This window comes from Callospermophilus lateralis, chromosome 8 (genome assembly GCF_048772815.1).
Source record: "Callospermophilus lateralis isolate mCalLat2 chromosome 8, mCalLat2.hap1, whole genome shotgun sequence".
Classification (NCBI taxonomy): domain Eukaryota; kingdom Metazoa; phylum Chordata; class Mammalia; order Rodentia; family Sciuridae; genus Callospermophilus; species Callospermophilus lateralis.
Genome location: NC_135312.1, coordinates 40,186,557 through 40,204,850, shown reverse-complemented (window position 1 = coordinate 40,204,850; position 18,294 = coordinate 40,186,557). Strand labels below are relative to the sequence as shown.

The 18,294-nt window shown below is 44.1% G+C and overlaps 1 protein-coding gene across 2 annotated transcripts in view; it reads right to left on the bottom strand.

Moving 5' to 3' along the window:
* Positions 1–1,034: 1,034 nt before the first annotated feature.
* The window catches only part of Pdgfra (platelet derived growth factor receptor alpha), a 49,559-nt gene continuing 32,299 nt past the window's right edge, over positions 1,035–18,294 (bottom strand). For both annotated transcript variants that reach the window (XM_076864504.2, XM_076864505.2), the window contains exons 17-23: positions 14,105–14,220; positions 13,616–13,738; positions 12,188–12,299; positions 10,774–10,873; positions 10,560–10,665; positions 8,388–8,629; positions 1,035–4,134 (exon numbers count right to left, since the gene is read on the bottom strand). In XM_076864504.2, the coding sequence (XP_076720619.1) occupies positions 3,987–4,134; positions 8,388–8,629; positions 10,560–10,665; positions 10,774–10,873; positions 12,188–12,299; positions 13,616–13,738; positions 14,105–14,220 (947 nt within the window). In that variant the 3' untranslated portion in view covers positions 1,035–3,986. The remainder of the gene's footprint in view (positions 4,135–8,387; positions 8,630–10,559; positions 10,666–10,773; positions 10,874–12,187; positions 12,300–13,615; positions 13,739–14,104; positions 14,221–18,294) is intronic.

Below are 18,294 nucleotides of genomic sequence, written 5' to 3'. Positions count from 1 at the left end.
CATGGCAATCGTACAGGGAGATGTGGGCTCAACATCAATTTATTTCTGCCTACCTTGGGGCCTAGCCATTTTATTTGTAGCAATCTATTTGAACAAAACACTACTATGGTGTCCAATGATGTGTGGGTAAGGATGTTCATAAAGTCATTTTAATAGCAAAAAACTCTATTTTGCAGGAATGTGATTGCATAAAATAAAGTACATTTACATAATGGGATACCATGAAGCTGATAAAAAATTGAGAGGTCCACCTATATATACCTCCCACAGAGATCTCCAAGAAACAGCATAAAAAGGCAAAAGCTCTGTGGAGCTGATGACGTGTCAATACAAGTTCCTCAGTTGTAATGAGTGTTCCATGCTGATGGGGAAATGTGGATAACGGGGGAGCTGTATATATGTGGGGGCGGGGGGCATGTGGGGAATCTCTGCATCTTCACTCACTTCACTGCTGTGAACCTCAAACTGCTTTAATAAATAGTCAATTTAAAAAGAAAAAGGGAAAAAAAGCACATTGCAAAGTGATACATAAAATGCAATCACATTTAGGCTAAATATGAAATGAAAATAGAGATAGGTTATAGACACAGATGCACAGAAAAGAAATCGAAGGAGTGAAAGAATACAAAACAGTGATGTGGTTTTGCTTCTGGAAAATAAGAGAGGGAAGAGATACAGTGGAGGAAAAGAGGCTTTAACATTACAGTTCTTACCCTTCTACACTGTTTGAATGTTGTACAGAGTAAACGTAGCCTTCTGTTCCTTACGTAAGAGAGCAAAATACCACCCAACATGACAGGTAAGCAAACAAAAAGACAGGATCAAAATGAGCCAAGTGCCAATCATCTTTACATCAAGTGATGTGTCTGAAAACTCAATAACCCAAATAACATCTTAAATCTTCAGTTGTCTATGGGTCCATTAGAAACATAGAGTCCTACTGTAATGTTGCTAAGAAAGCTGAACAGGATGGCTTTAATATATATGATCAAACTAAAAACAAAAAAATGCTGGAACCTCAGCAAAACTTTAAATTATATTTATATATACATATATATCATTTATTGAAATAGATCTTCATTTACAGGTTTTAAGAGGAAAAAAATGAACAGGGGCATTTGAAATACATTTTGTATTGATTTCCCTTCCCTAGCAAGTTCTTGTCACACATTCACCACACCACCATTTTGGGAACATGTAAGTATTTTTTCTCTTTATTATTTCTAAAATATAAATTTTGGACATTCAAAAGTGCAACAGTTAATGTGCCTGTGGGGAATATCACAGTTAAAAAAATATAAACAAAGGCAGTGATACAGCTTGTCATAAATGTTTTGGCAGTATTCTCCAAGTCTATATAGAAATACATATATACATATCGATGTATAACATCATTTTATCTCATGTCCCTCTTCACAAAAATAGGACCATTTTGTACAGATTGGCAGACCACATTTTAAGGATATCACCGATCATTTAAAAAAAAAGTCACAAATTGTGTTTCGCAGGCCAGCTTTGATTGTCATCATAAAAATAGAAAGCAAGGAAGGATTGGCAATTTTTCTTGAGGGGGACTTTGCAGGAGATTCAAAAGGAAGCAAATCTGAGATACACTGAAAACACTGCAAGGGGAAAAAAAAGAGTCCCATTTCATCCTAGGTGGGAGCATTTGTAAGGACTGAAAGCTGCTGGTCTGAGAATCTTTGTTCAGCCTCGGTGATGTCACGCAAGACTCAAAGTAACATCAGAATGCAAAGCACCAACAAAATAAGGCTGTGCAAGGGAGAGTGGGTGATAAACAGAATGCTTGAGCTGTGATTCTAGAAACACACAAAATGTATTTCAAGTCTAATTGGCTCCACGGAACCTAGTCAGGTTTTCGTTTTTAATTGGCCAATCTGGCTCAGTCTTCACACTTCCCATGAAAAAGGTGGGTAAGAAAGTTGGGGCTTGCATTGAGATGACACCAGTGGGTAGTCAAGTACCTTGTTATTGCTGCTACATCTTCCAAAGCATCACCTGCCGGAAGCACATACAGTGATTGCAGTAATCACAGCCCATGTTTCATTCATTTGGTGTCGGCAATTAAGAACATTGCGGAGAATGCCGATGAACCCGCACTAACCAATTTAACAGTTTGGATGGATGTGACAGTCCATCCTCCCACCTAATCCCAAAATATTAGGAAAACTTTTTGATCTTTTTCACCAGAATATTGACCTGGCTATCTGTCCAGAGACCAGGAAATGTTGCAAACAGAATTGTGTCATGTATTTTACGTGCTTTTCCTTGAGGGGGACAAATCGGTTCCACCGTGCAGTAGGAAGCTGTGACTTTACTTTGTCTCAAACTTTTAGAAGATGTGCCAAAACCAAGATTTAGCTTTCCAAGCCTCAACTAAGACAGGAAAGTTAAATTAAGGGCAGCAATTGCTAGATATATGGCATTAAATGTCAGTGACCTAAAGCCAAAAGGACTTAAATAGTAGGCTTCCGGCATGGTTGACTTTTAGCTCAGTTCCAAATTTCCAATTATTTTTTTTTTCCCATAGCAACCTCCTGTAACCTAAGCCAGTGTTTTTGAAAAGTGACTGATCAGAATAGCCAGGGAGTTATTAACATAGAGGTCCCTGCTTCCCTCAAACTAATCCAGAATCTCTGGAACGGAGACATAGAATCTAGTGATTGCAGCTGCCGGTCATATGTGGGAATTAGAGTCAGGCTAATGCACACACAGCCTTCATGAAACAACACCTTTATCATCTCAGGGTTTTAAACTCTCTCTTGGGGGAAAGAGATGAATGAAAGAAGCTGATGTTAGAGCATCCTTCTGGTTCTTAAGGTTTGTAGATTTGGGGATCCACCATAGTTATCACAGGTCATGAAAGAAGTCTCTCTGCAAATCCTTTCTTCTTGCCGACTGTTGTAATTTCCACTGGATCATGACACAAGAAGTCACTGGCACAGGCTCATGCCTTTCTATTGAGCACACTGAGGATTCAGGGGTTTTGCTTATTTCTAATCCCATTACTTTGTGGGTCATTAACTGATTCTAGTATCATGGATTAGGGAACCTATTTAGTACACAATTAAAAGCTTTGACTTCCTGGACATCACTACTTATACTTGCTCTCTATGCTTACTAAATTTAATCAACTAAGACTATTATCATATTTTATAGAGAAACATGTTATTTAATATAAATGTCAGAAACTGTCAAACTTGTCACCTACCTAGTAAGTTTTTTTTTTTTTTTAATTGTGCTTTCTCTGTAGGGAAATCATGTTACATATTACACATTTAGCATTACTGATAACAGTAGTATTATTATAAACATTGATTACAATACGAAAATGAGTTGTTGGGCTTCTAAAGGACCCAAATCTATCAAACAAGGTTGGTTAATTGTTATCTTTTATCTCTTTAACACTGAAAAAAAAAAAAGGTAAAATGTGATAGTACCAGTACCTTTTAAGGTTCAAGAGTGGTTTTGCATGCACTTCATTAAAAAGTTCAACAGCAGCTGATAACCAGGTTTCAAGAGAGAAGTACATGGATGGATTGAGTGGTCTCTTCAGAAGTCCAGAGAAGATAGTTAATACAAATCTAAACACATCCTTGGTTAGAGTTATTTACATAAATACAATGCTGGAGTTTTGTTGCAGTACGAATTCTGACTGTGGGAATCTCACCAATGCCCTTGAAACACAAAGCTCGACTTCTGTGGCCTTATTATTCCCTTGTCCACCTATTTCCAAACTTCACACACCGCTGAGATGCTCCTGAAGCATTGCCAGAGACAACGCTGAGAAAGTTCATTTCAAAGTATCCCATTTGTTCCTATGTAGAAGGCTCCCTGAGGCCCTTGGCTGGGAACTTCACACATCACCCAATCCTCCTCTGGACCGTTGCATTGTGATAAAGTGGTTTTCTTAGAAGGACCCGAAAGCGGCTCCTGGAGTAGAAGGCACACCCCAAATCTGCTGGTTACAGGAAGCTGTCCTCCACCAGGTCTGAGGAGTCTATGCCAATGTCATCCATCATGTCGATGTCCTCAATGGTCTCGTCCTCTCTCTTGATGAAGGTGGAGCTGCTGGAACCTGTCTCAATGGCACTCTCTTCAGAGGTCTGTGAGCTGGCAGAGGGGGAGAAAAGGAAAGGTGAGGCATGGGTACTCGTCAGCTAAGCCGTGACCCCGTTTCCAGGGTGGCTGCCAAGGCAGATGAGCGACACTCGCAGGATTCTTTGGCACTCACACTCAGGCTGCCAGATGTGGCTACTCTGCCACCATGGCAGACAGCTGCTCATCATCCCTCGCTGCGCGGGTCACATGGAAAACCAAAGTGCACAGGCCTTCTTTACTCAGCTTTCCTCCTCCCAGGTCTTACATCTGAGTTGCAAACAAACCGTGATAATTTCTACTTTCCCTATGCAATGCTAATGGAAGAGAAGATAAGCATCGGCTGATAAAAAGTCCTCAGGAAGGAAGAGGGAAGAAAGGAAACCCGCTGCAAGCACAGCCAGAGCAGCCACTTGCTCTCCCGGAGACTTCCTGAGCTTCCAGACTGAGTTCTGGGGATTTCACCCCTCTCTCCTGAAATGCCTCTTCCCCCTTCCCATTGCATCCTGCACCCTCTAAGTCTCAAAGGACCCAGTGAAGGCTCTTCCTTACTAGAATATGGGCTAAGAGGGAGGGTAACTAGAGTAAAAAAGCCTTATGTCTGGGGTGGACGTCACACACCTTACTTAACATCCTGAACTTGAACTTGTCTTCTTGCCTATAAAATGGCATGACAAGAATGCCCAACAGTATACCTGCTGGGATGATTAAATAAGGTCATAATCATGAAGCATACAAATGTTCAATAAGTGTTAGCAATTATTATTCAAACTTGTATTCTGAATCTGAAGAAAGTCTGGGCATTACATGATAATCAGGGAAGAGCTCTTGATTTCCTTATGTCTGATCACAATATTGTGATCATGTGGAAAAGTACTCTTATTCTTAGGAAGTGTGTGTTGTACCCTGGGAGGGAAGTATCTTGGTGTTTCCCATCTAGTTGCAAATGATGGATCAAGAAACATAAAGTTTGCATATGGCTGTATGTGACATGCTATGCGTATACATTCTACATGTAATAGGTGACGCACAACATCGGTTACTTACATACAGCTAGATAAAGCCCATGTGACAAAATGTCAACAAGTGTTGACTTAAGTGGTAGATATATTCTTACAACATCTCTGTACATTTAAGCATTTTTCACCAAAGTTTTTGGGAAAATCCTTTTCCCTAAAGTCACTGGCCTGTCACAGTCCCCGTCTGTCCTCCCTTCTGTGAATCTTACAGTCTTATCCTTGCTCTGCTTTGTATTGCTATCTTTGTTTTTCTGTACATCTTTTTGCTGCAAACTCATCATCCTCTGCTGATGGGCAGGACCAAAGTTTATTCTCCTAATTGTGAGACTGCTGTACACATGGCTTATAGACCATAAAGAGAGTTTGGCCTTCCATAGGACATTGTGTGCACCCACACTCACACACCCTCACATGTGCTCTCATCCTCCAGCCACGTCCTATCTGGCCCACTCTGACTCCATGGTCCATGTTCCTCCTCTCTCTATCCATTTCCAAGCAGGGAACCAAGGCTGGCCAATTGGAAGCCTAGAGGAAACAGTGATTGGAGAGCTCCCAGAACCCTGAGCTGTGCTGTCCCTTCGTGATCCCAGACCGGGACTTTCCCTGGAACTGAGCCTTTGCCTCCCCATTTGTACCCTGGTCCTGGCACCTCATTTTGAACCCCAGTCTATTCGGCTGGTTTTGATGATCACCTAGTCCTAACACCCCTCTCTCTGGAAGCTGGATGCTGCTTGTAGGTCCCTGGCCCCAGCTAGAGGCCCAATCCATCCTTGGATTGACACTACCATAAATGCCATGGTAGGAACTGCTGCCCCCGCCCCTCCAGGTGTGTGTGGGGGGGGGCAGTTTGATAGGTAAGTCAGACCCCTCTGCTTATCTATCTCACAGGCGGAGGCAGGAATGTGGGGACAAAAGCAGGTAACTGCCACTGGAAGTGAGGAGCCATTCCTGCCAGATGCTTTGGCACCCAAGCTCAGGCTTCACAGTGACAGCTGACAACTGGACTTTCAACTGGTTCCTGAGCAATTGTGCCTATCTTATAGCCCAAGGCCTGGTTCCGGTGAGTTCTAACCTGATACTCCGAGCCCTCCACAACAAGGCACTGTCTTTCCATGCCCACTCCCCTCCCAAAGCCAACAAATAAGCCTTAGGAGAAGGCTGATAAATTCCCTGTTGACTCCTGCCTGCCTGAGCCAAAGCCTCCCAGCTGGGTCCCCTCCTACCCAGCCCATCTCACCACTTAGGGCCAGAGTCTCTCCTGACGAGGTGAGGATATTTGGGATACATCATGAGTGTTTCTAAGAAGACCAAATACATTGCCCTCGTAGAAGTTCAAATTAGCAAGTCTAACAAGTACCTAGCAACTAGAATTGTTCTCTTTGTAGAATGTGAATTCTACAGCCCAGCCTGGTATTTTCCTAGAAAACTTCCAGGCATCTTCCTGATATCATTTACCCTGGGATTTCTAACTTTATTTCAAAGCAGAACCCTTTTACAGGTGACGTATTGCTCAGAACCGTCAACACAATGAAAGCAAATGGAGAAGAGATCTGAGGCAGAGAGGGCCCCTAGACCCACTGCCCAGCACAAGCCCCCCAAAGTGGAGGAACACTGCTTGCTAAAGGAATATAAGCCCATTGTAAAAGCTACCTACACAAAGCATAATTAGAAAGGTAAGTCAGACAGGCCATTTGGCCCCACCTCCAGTTCCAAAAACAAAAACTGTGCTTCTAAATTACCCAGAGCCTCCAGATAAACAAGGGCTGACTGTACCTTCTACTTATATTGGTTAGAGAAAGTATAATCAGAAACCTCCAAAACACTGCTATGCTCTTCTGCTTAAATAACTGCATGTATTTAACTGAATGACTAAGGAAGAAGGTAAAGCAATGTCCTGAACAAAGGGAACCCATGAACAATGTGGACCCTGATCCAGGAGCCACTATCACTCCACCAAAGGCCAGGCGGTGAGAGCTGGGAACAAGGTCGTGGCCCTGTCCATCTGGTCCACGTGAGCTAGCAGTTCTCAAACCTGGCTGAGCATTAGCATCACCAAGGTGAATCTCAGTAATGATCACCAACACTGCTCATGTCACAAAAGACAGTAGGACGGTTGTACCTCCTGACTGAAGGACACACATCATTCTGAAAATCCAGCTGACCCAGTCAAGCCTCAGAACCAACACCCAGTAATACAACTAATACAGGAGAAAATAAAGGCACCACAGGGATGGGATCGGCAGGATTCTGAACATGGAGCCCCGCTTGCAAACACTCTGGTTCCTCACAAATGATATACAAGGGGCCACAGAGGAGGCCAGGAGAACTGACAGAGACACATCACCAAATGCAATGTGTGACTTTTATTTGGGTCTTGAATAGAAAAAAAAAAAAAAAAGTACAATAACATTAGTGAGATGACCAGGGAAATTGCAGCTCTGGGTATCTGTTGCTCTTAAACCACTGCCCATTTCTTAGGGTGAGAAGATGGCACAGTAGTTATTTTTAATAACTTTTAATTACTGTAGCTTTTTTTTAATAATAGAGCACTTATCTCTTAGAGAAACCTACAACAATGTTTACAGATGAAATGATATGTCAAGGTTTGCTTCCAAATAATCCAGAGGGGACCCAGGAGGTGAAGGTATGGTTGTGCATGCCATCAAACTAGCCCTGAGTTTGGACACATCAAAGTTGGGTGATGGTCACCTGACCCTACTATACTATGTAAATTGTGCATTTGTTAGAAATTCTCCATAATACAAGTTTTAAAGGAAAGAACAAATCAGCCTGGATGTGGCTTGAATATCGGTAGTTTTTAAATCCTCTCCAAGTGATTCCAATTTGTAGCCAAGATTAAGAACCACTGATGGAGCACCAAATAACCTGGCTCCGTGTCTCTCTCTACTCCATCCTCAGCTCAGTGACTTTCTAAGACAACAGAGAAAAGGCAAGTATTACCAATCCTCACAGCTGCTGTGTTGGTGTGATCAAATGGCCCAAGGACTGAGGTCAAAGATTCTCCACCAGGGAACTATGACTCTGTCACACACAGTCCCAGGTGCAGGGACAGATCAGAATATTCTAGAAGGTGTTTTCAAAACTGCCAAAGAACCCTGGGGATCGTGCACCTTGATCACCCAGTACAGTTTGATATCCAGGAGAGCCTCGTTATCAGTAGCCTGGGTTCTCCCCTTTGGGAGTTCTGGGGGAGGCAAGGCGGGCAGCTGGGTGGCTACCCATATCTACCTGTGTCTGTTCCTCTTGCCCAGGTCTTCCTCCTCAGGAACAGGGTCGATGTCAGGCAGAGGGATGATGTAGCCACTGTCTGCGCTCAGTCTCTGCTCATCCAAGCCACCTTCCCAGTCCTTCAGCTTGTCTTCTTCATTTTTGTAGGTGACGCCAATGTATGCATTGTCTGAGTCCACACGCATGCGTGCCACAGCGGGATGGTCACTCTTCAGGAAGTCCAGGTGAATTTTTTCATAACTCTGTGAGCATTCATTTCACATATTTAGTCAAATATCATGGATAAAATTCAATGAATATAGACATTCAGAACTTACAACAATTTAAATGTGTTTCCAAACTACCTCATAGACGTGGGATTTAGATAAACGAAGGACAATCTTATGTCCTGAGGACTTAGGTCAAAGATTCTCTGCCAGGGAAACATGACTCACCCACACACAGTCCCAGGAGTCAGGGGACATATGTGACTTATGTGGGAGGTGTTTTCAAAACTACAAAGGGCCCTAGGGATTGTGCATCTTGCTCCCCAAAGATGAGGACATGGTGGAGCTCTTCTGCTGTTAGGTCTTCAGATATCCAGAGCCCCTTCCCCAAGTCAGAAGCTGGGACTCACATCCAGCACTCCCATAGCTTTCCTCACATAGTCTCTCCCAGGTTCCTATAGAAAGGGGTGGGGACTTCTACTGGGGGCAGAATACCCAACATCTTTCTGATTCCTAAATGTCAGGGAATTCTAACCTCCAATATAAAAAATGCTATTTTCCACTGGGCATTATGACACACAGACATAATTCCAGCTACTGAGGAGGTTGAGGCAGGATTGCAAGTTTGAGGCCAGCCTGAGTAGCTTAGGAAAGCCCTGTATCAAAATAAAATAAAAATGGCGAAGGCTATAGCTCAGTGGTAGAGCACTCACGCACAAGGTCCTGGATTCAATCCCCAGTACAAAACAAAACTCTATTTTAAGCAGTAATGTCAATCTCTTCCCAATCAGAGCATCTTTGACCAACCTAAGGTTATTTTCCTTCTGTATCCATCTTGTCTCCCTTATAAAAGTTGGATCTGGAGACTATCATGCTAAGCAAAATAAGCCAATCCCCAAAACCCAAAGTTCCAATGCTCTCTCTGATATTTGGGTGCTAACCCACAACAAGGGGAGATGGGAAGAAGTTCAGTAGATTAAACAAAGGGGAATGAAGGGAAGGAGGGAGAATAAGAAGTGGAAAGACAGTGGAAAGAATCTGATATAACTTTCCTATGTTCATACATGAAGACATCACAGTGAATCTCCACATCATGTAGAACTACAAAACTGAGATCCTAATAGAATAAGATAGGCTCCATATTTATATAAATATGTCAAAATATTCTCTACTGTCATATATAAACAAAACTAAAAAAAATAAATAAAAAGGCATTTAAACAAATTTAATTTTTTTTAAAAAAAGAATAAGTTGTAGTGGGCACTGAGGTAATCCAACTCAAGTATTTAACTACCAGTTCAACATATGGGAGTTTCCAGTGCAATCTCCTAATGCTACATCTCCTTGAGATGGAAGAGAAGTAAGCATGGAAAGTCTACACAGTGACTAATGCAAATCAAAGAAACAGAATTTATTACAAATTCGCCTGAGTTGCCCTTTTAAGGCCTCAGCAGAAAGTTGTTTCACTCATTTACACCTTCTGCTTGGATCCACGGAATGACATTTGTTCTTTTGCACAATGCTTCCTTTGCCACAGAAAACCAGCTGGAGCCACAGATAACAGTCAGGTTACTCCTTCCAGTCAGCTGGTGAAAGCCAACTTACCATGGATTTAAATGCCTGGATTTAAATGCATTCAAATCAGCAATTTAATGAACGTGGTTGTCCTGACACTTCTAACTACACAGGAGTTTCAGATACTGAAACATCTGGAGAACAAAGTGCTTACAGGTGTCAGGGACATAAGATGAAAGGGGAGCCCCGCAGAAAGGGGAGGTTTTCATTCATCATTGCTACCAGGAGCTCGCGGGGCGCTCCATAAAGCCCCAGACACAGGATCACACAATCTGTGTCCTCCTTTGAAAATGCTGTTTTCAATCAGTGCTAACAGTGTTGGCCTAAATGCCAGCCATTCTCTCCCCCCAGGACTCATATTCTTCCACCACCCTAACAGGCCCAGACAAACCTTTTTATACTGTCCAGGCAGAAGATTCTCCACTATCTCGCTCAGGTGGTAGAAGGAGGGTCTCTTCTCTGGCTCACTGTTCCAGCACTGCACCATGATCTCATAGCTGGAGAGACACAGGGCTCGGAGTGGGCATGGGTAGAGTAGGTGGGCAGCCCCAACCCCAAAGACTACATGGCAGGGACGTGGGACCACGGAGGGGGAAGGAGCTCACACTTCACTGGTGGCATGGTCAGGCTTGGCCATCCGGTACCCACTCTTGATCTTGTTGTAGAAAGTAGAATCCACCATCATGCCAGGGTAGGGTGTGCCACCTAAGAGGCAGAGAAGATAAGAGGATGGCAAATGAACCGCAGGTTGCTAGAAGGCATGAGGTGACAGAGCACACTGAGGAACACCGGTGATCCTGGTGCCTCAATGTCCTGGTTCTCCCAAGGAAATGAAGTATTATCATCTCTTTGACCTGCAAAGGGACGCTGGGGATGTAGCCCAGTGGTGGAGTGCCTGTCTGGCATTCACAGACCGAGTACCACACAAAAAAGAAAAATACTTAACAAGGACTCTAGGTTGGTCTAGCCCAAGCACCTTGGGCAAAAATTCTGCATTTTTAGAAAAAAAGCATTAAAATGTTTTTCCACGCTTCAGATGATTGGAGCTACAAACATAAGCAAACCAGAAAAGCAAGGGGGAAATTCTGAATCATCAGGGGCAAGAAAATTATTTTGACTAGAAAAGCTCACATAATTAAAGCACAAGTCAAAATTGGGGTTTGGCTTGTCTAGATGATTCTCTGCTTTTCAGGGGGAGGTGTGAGACTCTCTCTGTTGGGCCACAAGATCCACAGTGCCCCTTTCTACAGGGAGAACTAAGGTAGAAAAAGGAGTCCCAGGAGGGAAAAAGCACTTGACTTTCCCCAGGAAAACACACACATTCATTCGTGAAACCCTTCCTGTTTTTATAGCCAGAGCCAGGTCAAGTTCAGTTCCTCCTCTGAAGCCTTCCAAAACTATTCCAGGATTCTCTCCTATCCCTGGGCTCGCATGACAGTGTTCGGTCAGCACCACAGGCTTTCTAAGTGTGTGAACCTTCTCTCCTTGTGTGAGCCATCTGGAGGGCAGGGGTAGTGACCTATCCTTCTCGTAGGGCCCTCACCAGGCAGCACGGGACACCTGGGTTGTTCAGTCCCTGGAGACTGACTGGCTAGATGCCTAAGAAGTCTCTCCCCTCCAGAATGACCAGGAAAGGGAGCCGTGCTCCTCTCCCTCGCCAGGCTACCTTCCCCCGGCTCCCATCACCATCAGGTGAGGAGGAGGGAACACTCCCTCACACCTGCTGAACCTTTCAACCCAAAGTCCCACGTGAAGAAGCAGCCAGGGAATGGGTGTCATCAGGAGCACTTATGGTAGGAGAAAAATCACTGTGGCATAGCCCAGAGGAGAGTCCAGGGGTCAGGCACAGCCCCCAGATCTCCCTCTCGGTCTTTACTGGCCCACAACACAGTAAGGTCCAATGGTGGGTTCACACAGCCTGCAGCCCAGCAGCAATCACATCCTGGAGCTGGGACAAACACTCTCCCTTCCAGAGCAGTTCTAGAACAATCCAAACAAGCAGAGCTGCCAGGCCCATACCAAGAGAAAAGATCTCCCAGAGCAGAATCCCATAAGACCAGACATCGCTCAGCGTGGTGTAGAGGTTGTCAAAGATGCTCTCCGGGGCCATCCACTTCACAGGAAGGAAGGTCTGCAGAGAAGAAGGGAGGCCATTAACCCCCAGTCTCTTCAATGATGATCTGCAGGGGTGGGGGTGGAAAGGGGTCCTCCCTGGACTGAGAATAACTTGCACTAATGATGTCGCCTTTTGCAGGGTCTTGTGTGTGCTGTTGACTGCAGCACTCGCAGGACCCGCTACCCCAAGGTTTCTTAATCCATATTTGGCAACTAATGGTCAATGTTGCGTCCCACCTCTTCCAAAGGAATAATGTCCAAAAACATTGAATCCTGAATTGTTGCCCAAAAAGTGGAGCCCTGAACAGACCTGTCCCCTCCTGGCAGGGATTCCGATGAACAGAACTAAGATCCAGCCATCTGTGAGCTGATTATAGCTTCTGAACATTAAGAAATGTGTAGTCATTTTCAAAGAATCACACACTGAGATGTATTTTATAGCCTCTGTTGTGAAACTGGATCCAAACTTCAGGGAAAATACTAAACTGAGGTAAGTACATAAAGTAACCATATTAGCATCCTTCCAGAGACTTACAACCTCACATGAACAGGTGAGAGCTTGGCTCTACCAATACCAAAGATCAGTAGAGCGTTCAAGGTGCCTAGGAAAAGCCACAGCTCTAGGTCATGGCCACATGAGTACCTGCGGCACACAGAGCAGAGGCACAGGACAGAGTCCTCTAGTTGGATGAGGCAACCCCTGTGAGCTGTCTCACAGCCAGTGCAGTGGGGTGATGTGGAGTTGCACCTGTGGGTGGCAGGTATATCCTAAGCTGCTTCATCTGCCTTCAGGTGAAAGGGATGGAGAGAACAGTTTGAGCAGATGAGTCAATGACTTTTAAAGAAACTGTACCTCTAAGACATATTAACTCAAATGATCTTAACCTTTTTGGGGTCATAGGTGCACCTTTTGAAAATCTGATAAAAGCTGAAACACTGTCCCTGCAAAGCCTTGCCTGTATCTGCATGCACGCAGTTTGCTGATCAACAACACTTCCTGGGTGTGTCCATATTCCAGGCACTGCCTTAAGCACTTTACATGAATTTCCCCATTTAACCCCCTATAGCGGCTCAGGAGAAGGCACTCCTACTGCCTCCAGGCCACAGACAGAAACCAAGGCACGAATGGGCAAGGAACTTGCCCAAATCCCAGCCCTCCTACAAGGTGGTGCAGGTACTCATGCTCAGGCCTGAGCTTTAGTGAACCCCCGGAGCCCATTCATGAATCTCCTTATTAAAAAGATATAGGCTCCCAGTGGCAAGAAGCAGCAGCTGACTTCAGAGAAGAAAGGGAAGGAGGGGAGCAGGCCAAGTGAGGACAGGGATACATACGCTGCCCTTCGACACGTAGTTCGAATCGTGCATGATGTCCCTGGCCAGGCCAAAGTCACAGATCTTCACAATCTTCCCTTGTGCTAGGAGGACATTGCGAGCAGCCAGGTCCCGGTGGACACACTGGGTGGAAAGGCAAGAAACATTCAGGGTCAATCCATCTGTGGTTAAACGGCAGCTCTCCCGCCAGACTGGCTGATCCACGGTGGCACTTGAAGCTGAGGACGTGCACCTAAGGAAGTCTGTCCTGGCATGGTGGGCTTGCCCTCAACCAAACCCCTTTAAGACACAGAAAACTCTGGAGAAAAACAGACAGCCAATGTTGCTAGGACCCAGGTCCTCCCTAGGGGGAGAGAAGGAGAGGGGTAAAGGAGAAGCAGCTACTGTCACCCGCCTCTCCCAGGTCTCTTTCCTGCCGTCTGCTTCCCACCTCCCCTCACTCTGAAATCTGCAGCCAGGTCTAAAGACATCACTGTTCCTTGAACCTACATTTTTGGAAGCCAAAAACTCCATTCCTCGGGCAACTTGATAGGTGAAGCTCAACAAATCCAACAAAGTAAGGCCTTCTGAGTTGTCATCTGAAAGGAGGTTTTTGACTTCTGAGTCTGCAGAACAGGAAGGAGAGCAGGACAGCATGAGAGCTCACCCGCCACTAGGACTCCCATGAGGCTGGGCTGCTTGTCAGACTGCAGAGGCTTGTCCAAAGAACACATCCAAAGCTATTTTCCTATGCAGTTTCTAGACCTCCCAGGTGGGTATCTAAACTGTGCAAAGGAGGATGAGGGCAAAGCTCAGGGCAAGAGCACTTGCCTCACATGCATGAGACGCTGGATTCAATCCCCAGCAGTGCAAATAAATAAAAAAATGAAAAGGTTCTTTCTTTAAAAATAAATTTGTACAAGCTGAGCATTCATTCCTATCCCCCAAATTTAAAATCCCAAATGCTCCAAAATCCAAAAGTTATTAAGTACTGACATGGCACAAGTAGAAAATTCCACACTTGACCCCATGTAATGGGTCACAGTTGAAATGCAAGTACACTGAAGAGATTGTATAAAGTTACCCTCAGGCTCTGCGTAGAGGTATAGATGAAACATAAATGAGTTTGTGTCTAGACTAGAGTCCCATCCCCAAGATATTTCATTGCATATATGCAAAGTTCCAAAACCTGAAAAAAATCCAAAATTCAAAACACCTTTGGTCCCAAGTATTTCAGTTAAAGAGAAAGTCAACCTAAACGCAGAAAGACATCCCTGATTTATATATGAGTATGTACGAACACAGGGCCATGAGGACCAATCAAAACTCTTCTCCCTAATGGGTTCTCACATGTAGTTTTGTATTGTTGGGTTTTGGTTTTTTGTTTTTCTGAAGTACTGGAAATCGAACCGAGGGACTCACACATCATAGGCAAGTAGCCTACCACTGAGCTACATCCCAGCCCTTTTCATTTTTTATTTTGAGATAGGACCAAGTTCCTGAGGCTGGCCTCAAATTTGCAATTCCCCAGCCTCAACCTCAGGAGTATTTGGAATGACGACCTGTATCACCATGCCCAGCACCTATCGATTTTGTTTACCTCCCAGATTTCTTTTTTCCAACCTTAGTTAGTAATCACACCAGCCATCTTTAAACTCACACATACACACTGAAATTTTCTGTGACAAATATACATGAGGACAGCAAGAAAAAAATAGTTTCTAAGAATTGCTTTATTTTCTTTTTCAAACTACCTTCCTAGTCTTTGGCTTATAACTCATCAATTAAATCAACTACCAATCAGACAAGGAAACAAGCTTAAAGACCAGGGTCAATAGAGACCAGGGAAGGTGGGGAGTACAGGAGGCTACTTTCTAAGCCACTCCATGGCTGAGACCAAGGTAGTAGATATATGGCCTCCCAGTGAGTTGGGTGGAAGAGTTATTTCACTGGAATTGAATACTGGACATTCAGAGACGATTGGGGACTCAGAAGGTTGGATACAATAAAATTAAAGAGAAAGCCCATGGCCAGAGCTGACCCTGGGGAAAGCAGGAAGGGCAACTTGAGGAAGCTGCATTTCAGGCATGGCTTAGCGCAAAGAAACCTGAGATCAAAAAAACACTGGCTGGCTGGTCCAGAGGCTGCCTGCACAGTACACTGGTGCATGAAAGACGCATCGTGTTTCCCAGTTGTCCATGGAGAGCTGAGGCAGGAGCCATTCTGAAGCAACTATGGGAACCAGGATCCAGGAAATCTGAACTGGGTCCAGTTCTTGGTCTGACAGACACCCTGCCGCATCACCTAAACTGTGCCTAACAAATCAAGAGGAAAGCAGGTACAGAGTGTATGGTCAGGGAGCCTGGGGAGAGTCTGGCTGGACCCCGCACTTTTCAGTCTGGCAGCTCAGAGCAGGGCAGGAATTTGAACCAGTGGGGGTGACTGTGCTGGGGAGCCCAGGAAGCCAGGAAAGGCAGGATCCACAGGCAGCTAAAAGGGCAAAGGATTGGCTCCTCCCCTCATGAGTGGAACCCTGGGGAGTCTCCTGGGTGCAGTCCCCCAGGTAGATGGGCAGCTACCAGGCCCCAGAAGTGAGAGATTCTAATATCTCCCAACTAGTTGCCACTCAACAAAGCACCTGGGGCCTGCCTAGACCTAAGCCCACCTTCAGGAACCCCACCTACAGGAACTCCTTTCACGGAACCCTGCAGTGACTCCACCCTGGGAGTGGAGCTGACAGTACAGGTTCAATGCAATTCCCATTAAAATTCCATAAGAATAGAAAAAGTAATCATGAAACTCATTTTGAAAAATAAGAGGCCTAGAAGGGCCAAAGCAATCCTTAGTGAGAAAAGTGAAGCAGGGGGCATCACAATACCAAACTTTAAATTGACCTACAGAGCTTTAGTAACAAAAACAGCATGGTATTGGTGCCAAAAAGGCAAGAAGACCAATGGAATAGAAGACACAGAGACAAATCCATATAAATACAGTTATCTCAGTTTTCCTGGTACCATTTGCTGAAGAGGCTATCTTTTCTCCAATGTATGAAAAAAAATGTTCAATATCTCTAGCAATTAGAGAAATACAAATTAAAACTACACTGAGATTTCATCTCACTCTAGCCAGAATGGCAATTATCAAAAATACTAGTAACAATAAATGTTGATGAGGATGTTGGGGAAAAGGTACACTCGTAACATTGTGGGTGGAACTATAAATTAGTGTAACCACTCTGGAAAGCAGTATGGAGATTCCTCAGAAAACTTGGAATGGAACCACCATTTGACCCAGTTATCCCACTCCTTGGTATATATTCAAAGAATTTTAAATCAGCGTACTATAGTGACACAGCCACATCAATGTTTATTGCAGCTAAATTCACAATAGCTAAGCTATGGAACCAATCTAGGGGCCCTTCAACAGATAAATAGATAAAGAAAATGCAATATATATACACAATGGTGTATTACTTGGCCATAAATAAGAATGACTTTCTGACATTTGGCAGTAAACGGATGGATTTAAAGGGTATTGCTAAGTGAAAAAAGCCAATCCCCCAAAACCAAAGGCTGAATGTTCTCTCTTAGTCTAATATTGGCCAAATTATATGGTTATATTGTATGCATGTACAGATATATAAAATAATCCTATCAATATGTACAACCATAATGCACTAATAAAAAAAATATGGGGAAAAAACAGTGCCAGTGACTTTGCATTGACTTCCCTTTGTTTGTAACTTTCCCCAGTTCATCCCATCTGGAAGGGTCCCAGAGTTTTCGAGGAAGAAGGCCATCTAGGCCAGTAGTTCTCAGTCCTTCTGAGGATTTTCAGGCAAAATGAAGAATAGCTTCAGCCATTCACATTTTTCAAGCCAGCTACAGGAAAGCCAGAAAACTGTAATGCGCTTGCCAACAGGGCCTGGGCCTCAGCGTGACTCAGGTCCCCCAATGTCTGGTGCCAAGTCTACCAGCTCAGCCTGGGAAGCAATGTAAACTATTTTTAAAAATATGGGAGAGGAGAGGAAGCACTGGTTCCGATAACCCTCATTGGCTAATCTTTGTAAAGTGCTTGGAAGTTCACCCATTTGGCAACGTGAAGTGGATGGAACCGAGAACTGCAGAAATGGAAAATATCATTGTGTACTGAACTTTGCAAAACAAGCACATTCTATTTTTAATGGATTGTACCTTTTGCTTAAGAACCCTGAAAATATTCCGAGCACATTAGTGATTTTCCAAACAATTTCATGGCAGCTCAACACTTTTGCATCAACCAATGGGAGGGCTCAGGCCTCAAAGACAACAACATCACAGGAAAAGCCAAGGTCAGACCTATCTACACCTACCCTACTTCAAATCTGTGATTTAGACCAGAGCCCCAGAGGGGCCACCCCCGAGCAGATAGGAGGTGGTCCATCTGGTATAGCATCAGCTGGGCACTCTGGGGTTAATAAATCCATCCAATCCTCCATTTACACCTCTGTTTTGAAAACAGATCTGCCTTCAGACAACAGTCAATAGAAACACTTGTCAGAAAATACAACTCCAATTGTCTACTCTCCAGTTTTTGGTCTCAAATTGGATGTTAGGAAAGCTAAAATTAAGGGTTATTGAACTCATAGATATAAGTCTTATAAAACTTAAGAAAAAGCCACTAGGAAGAAAGAACAAATACTTCCTAACTTGCAGTTTGTC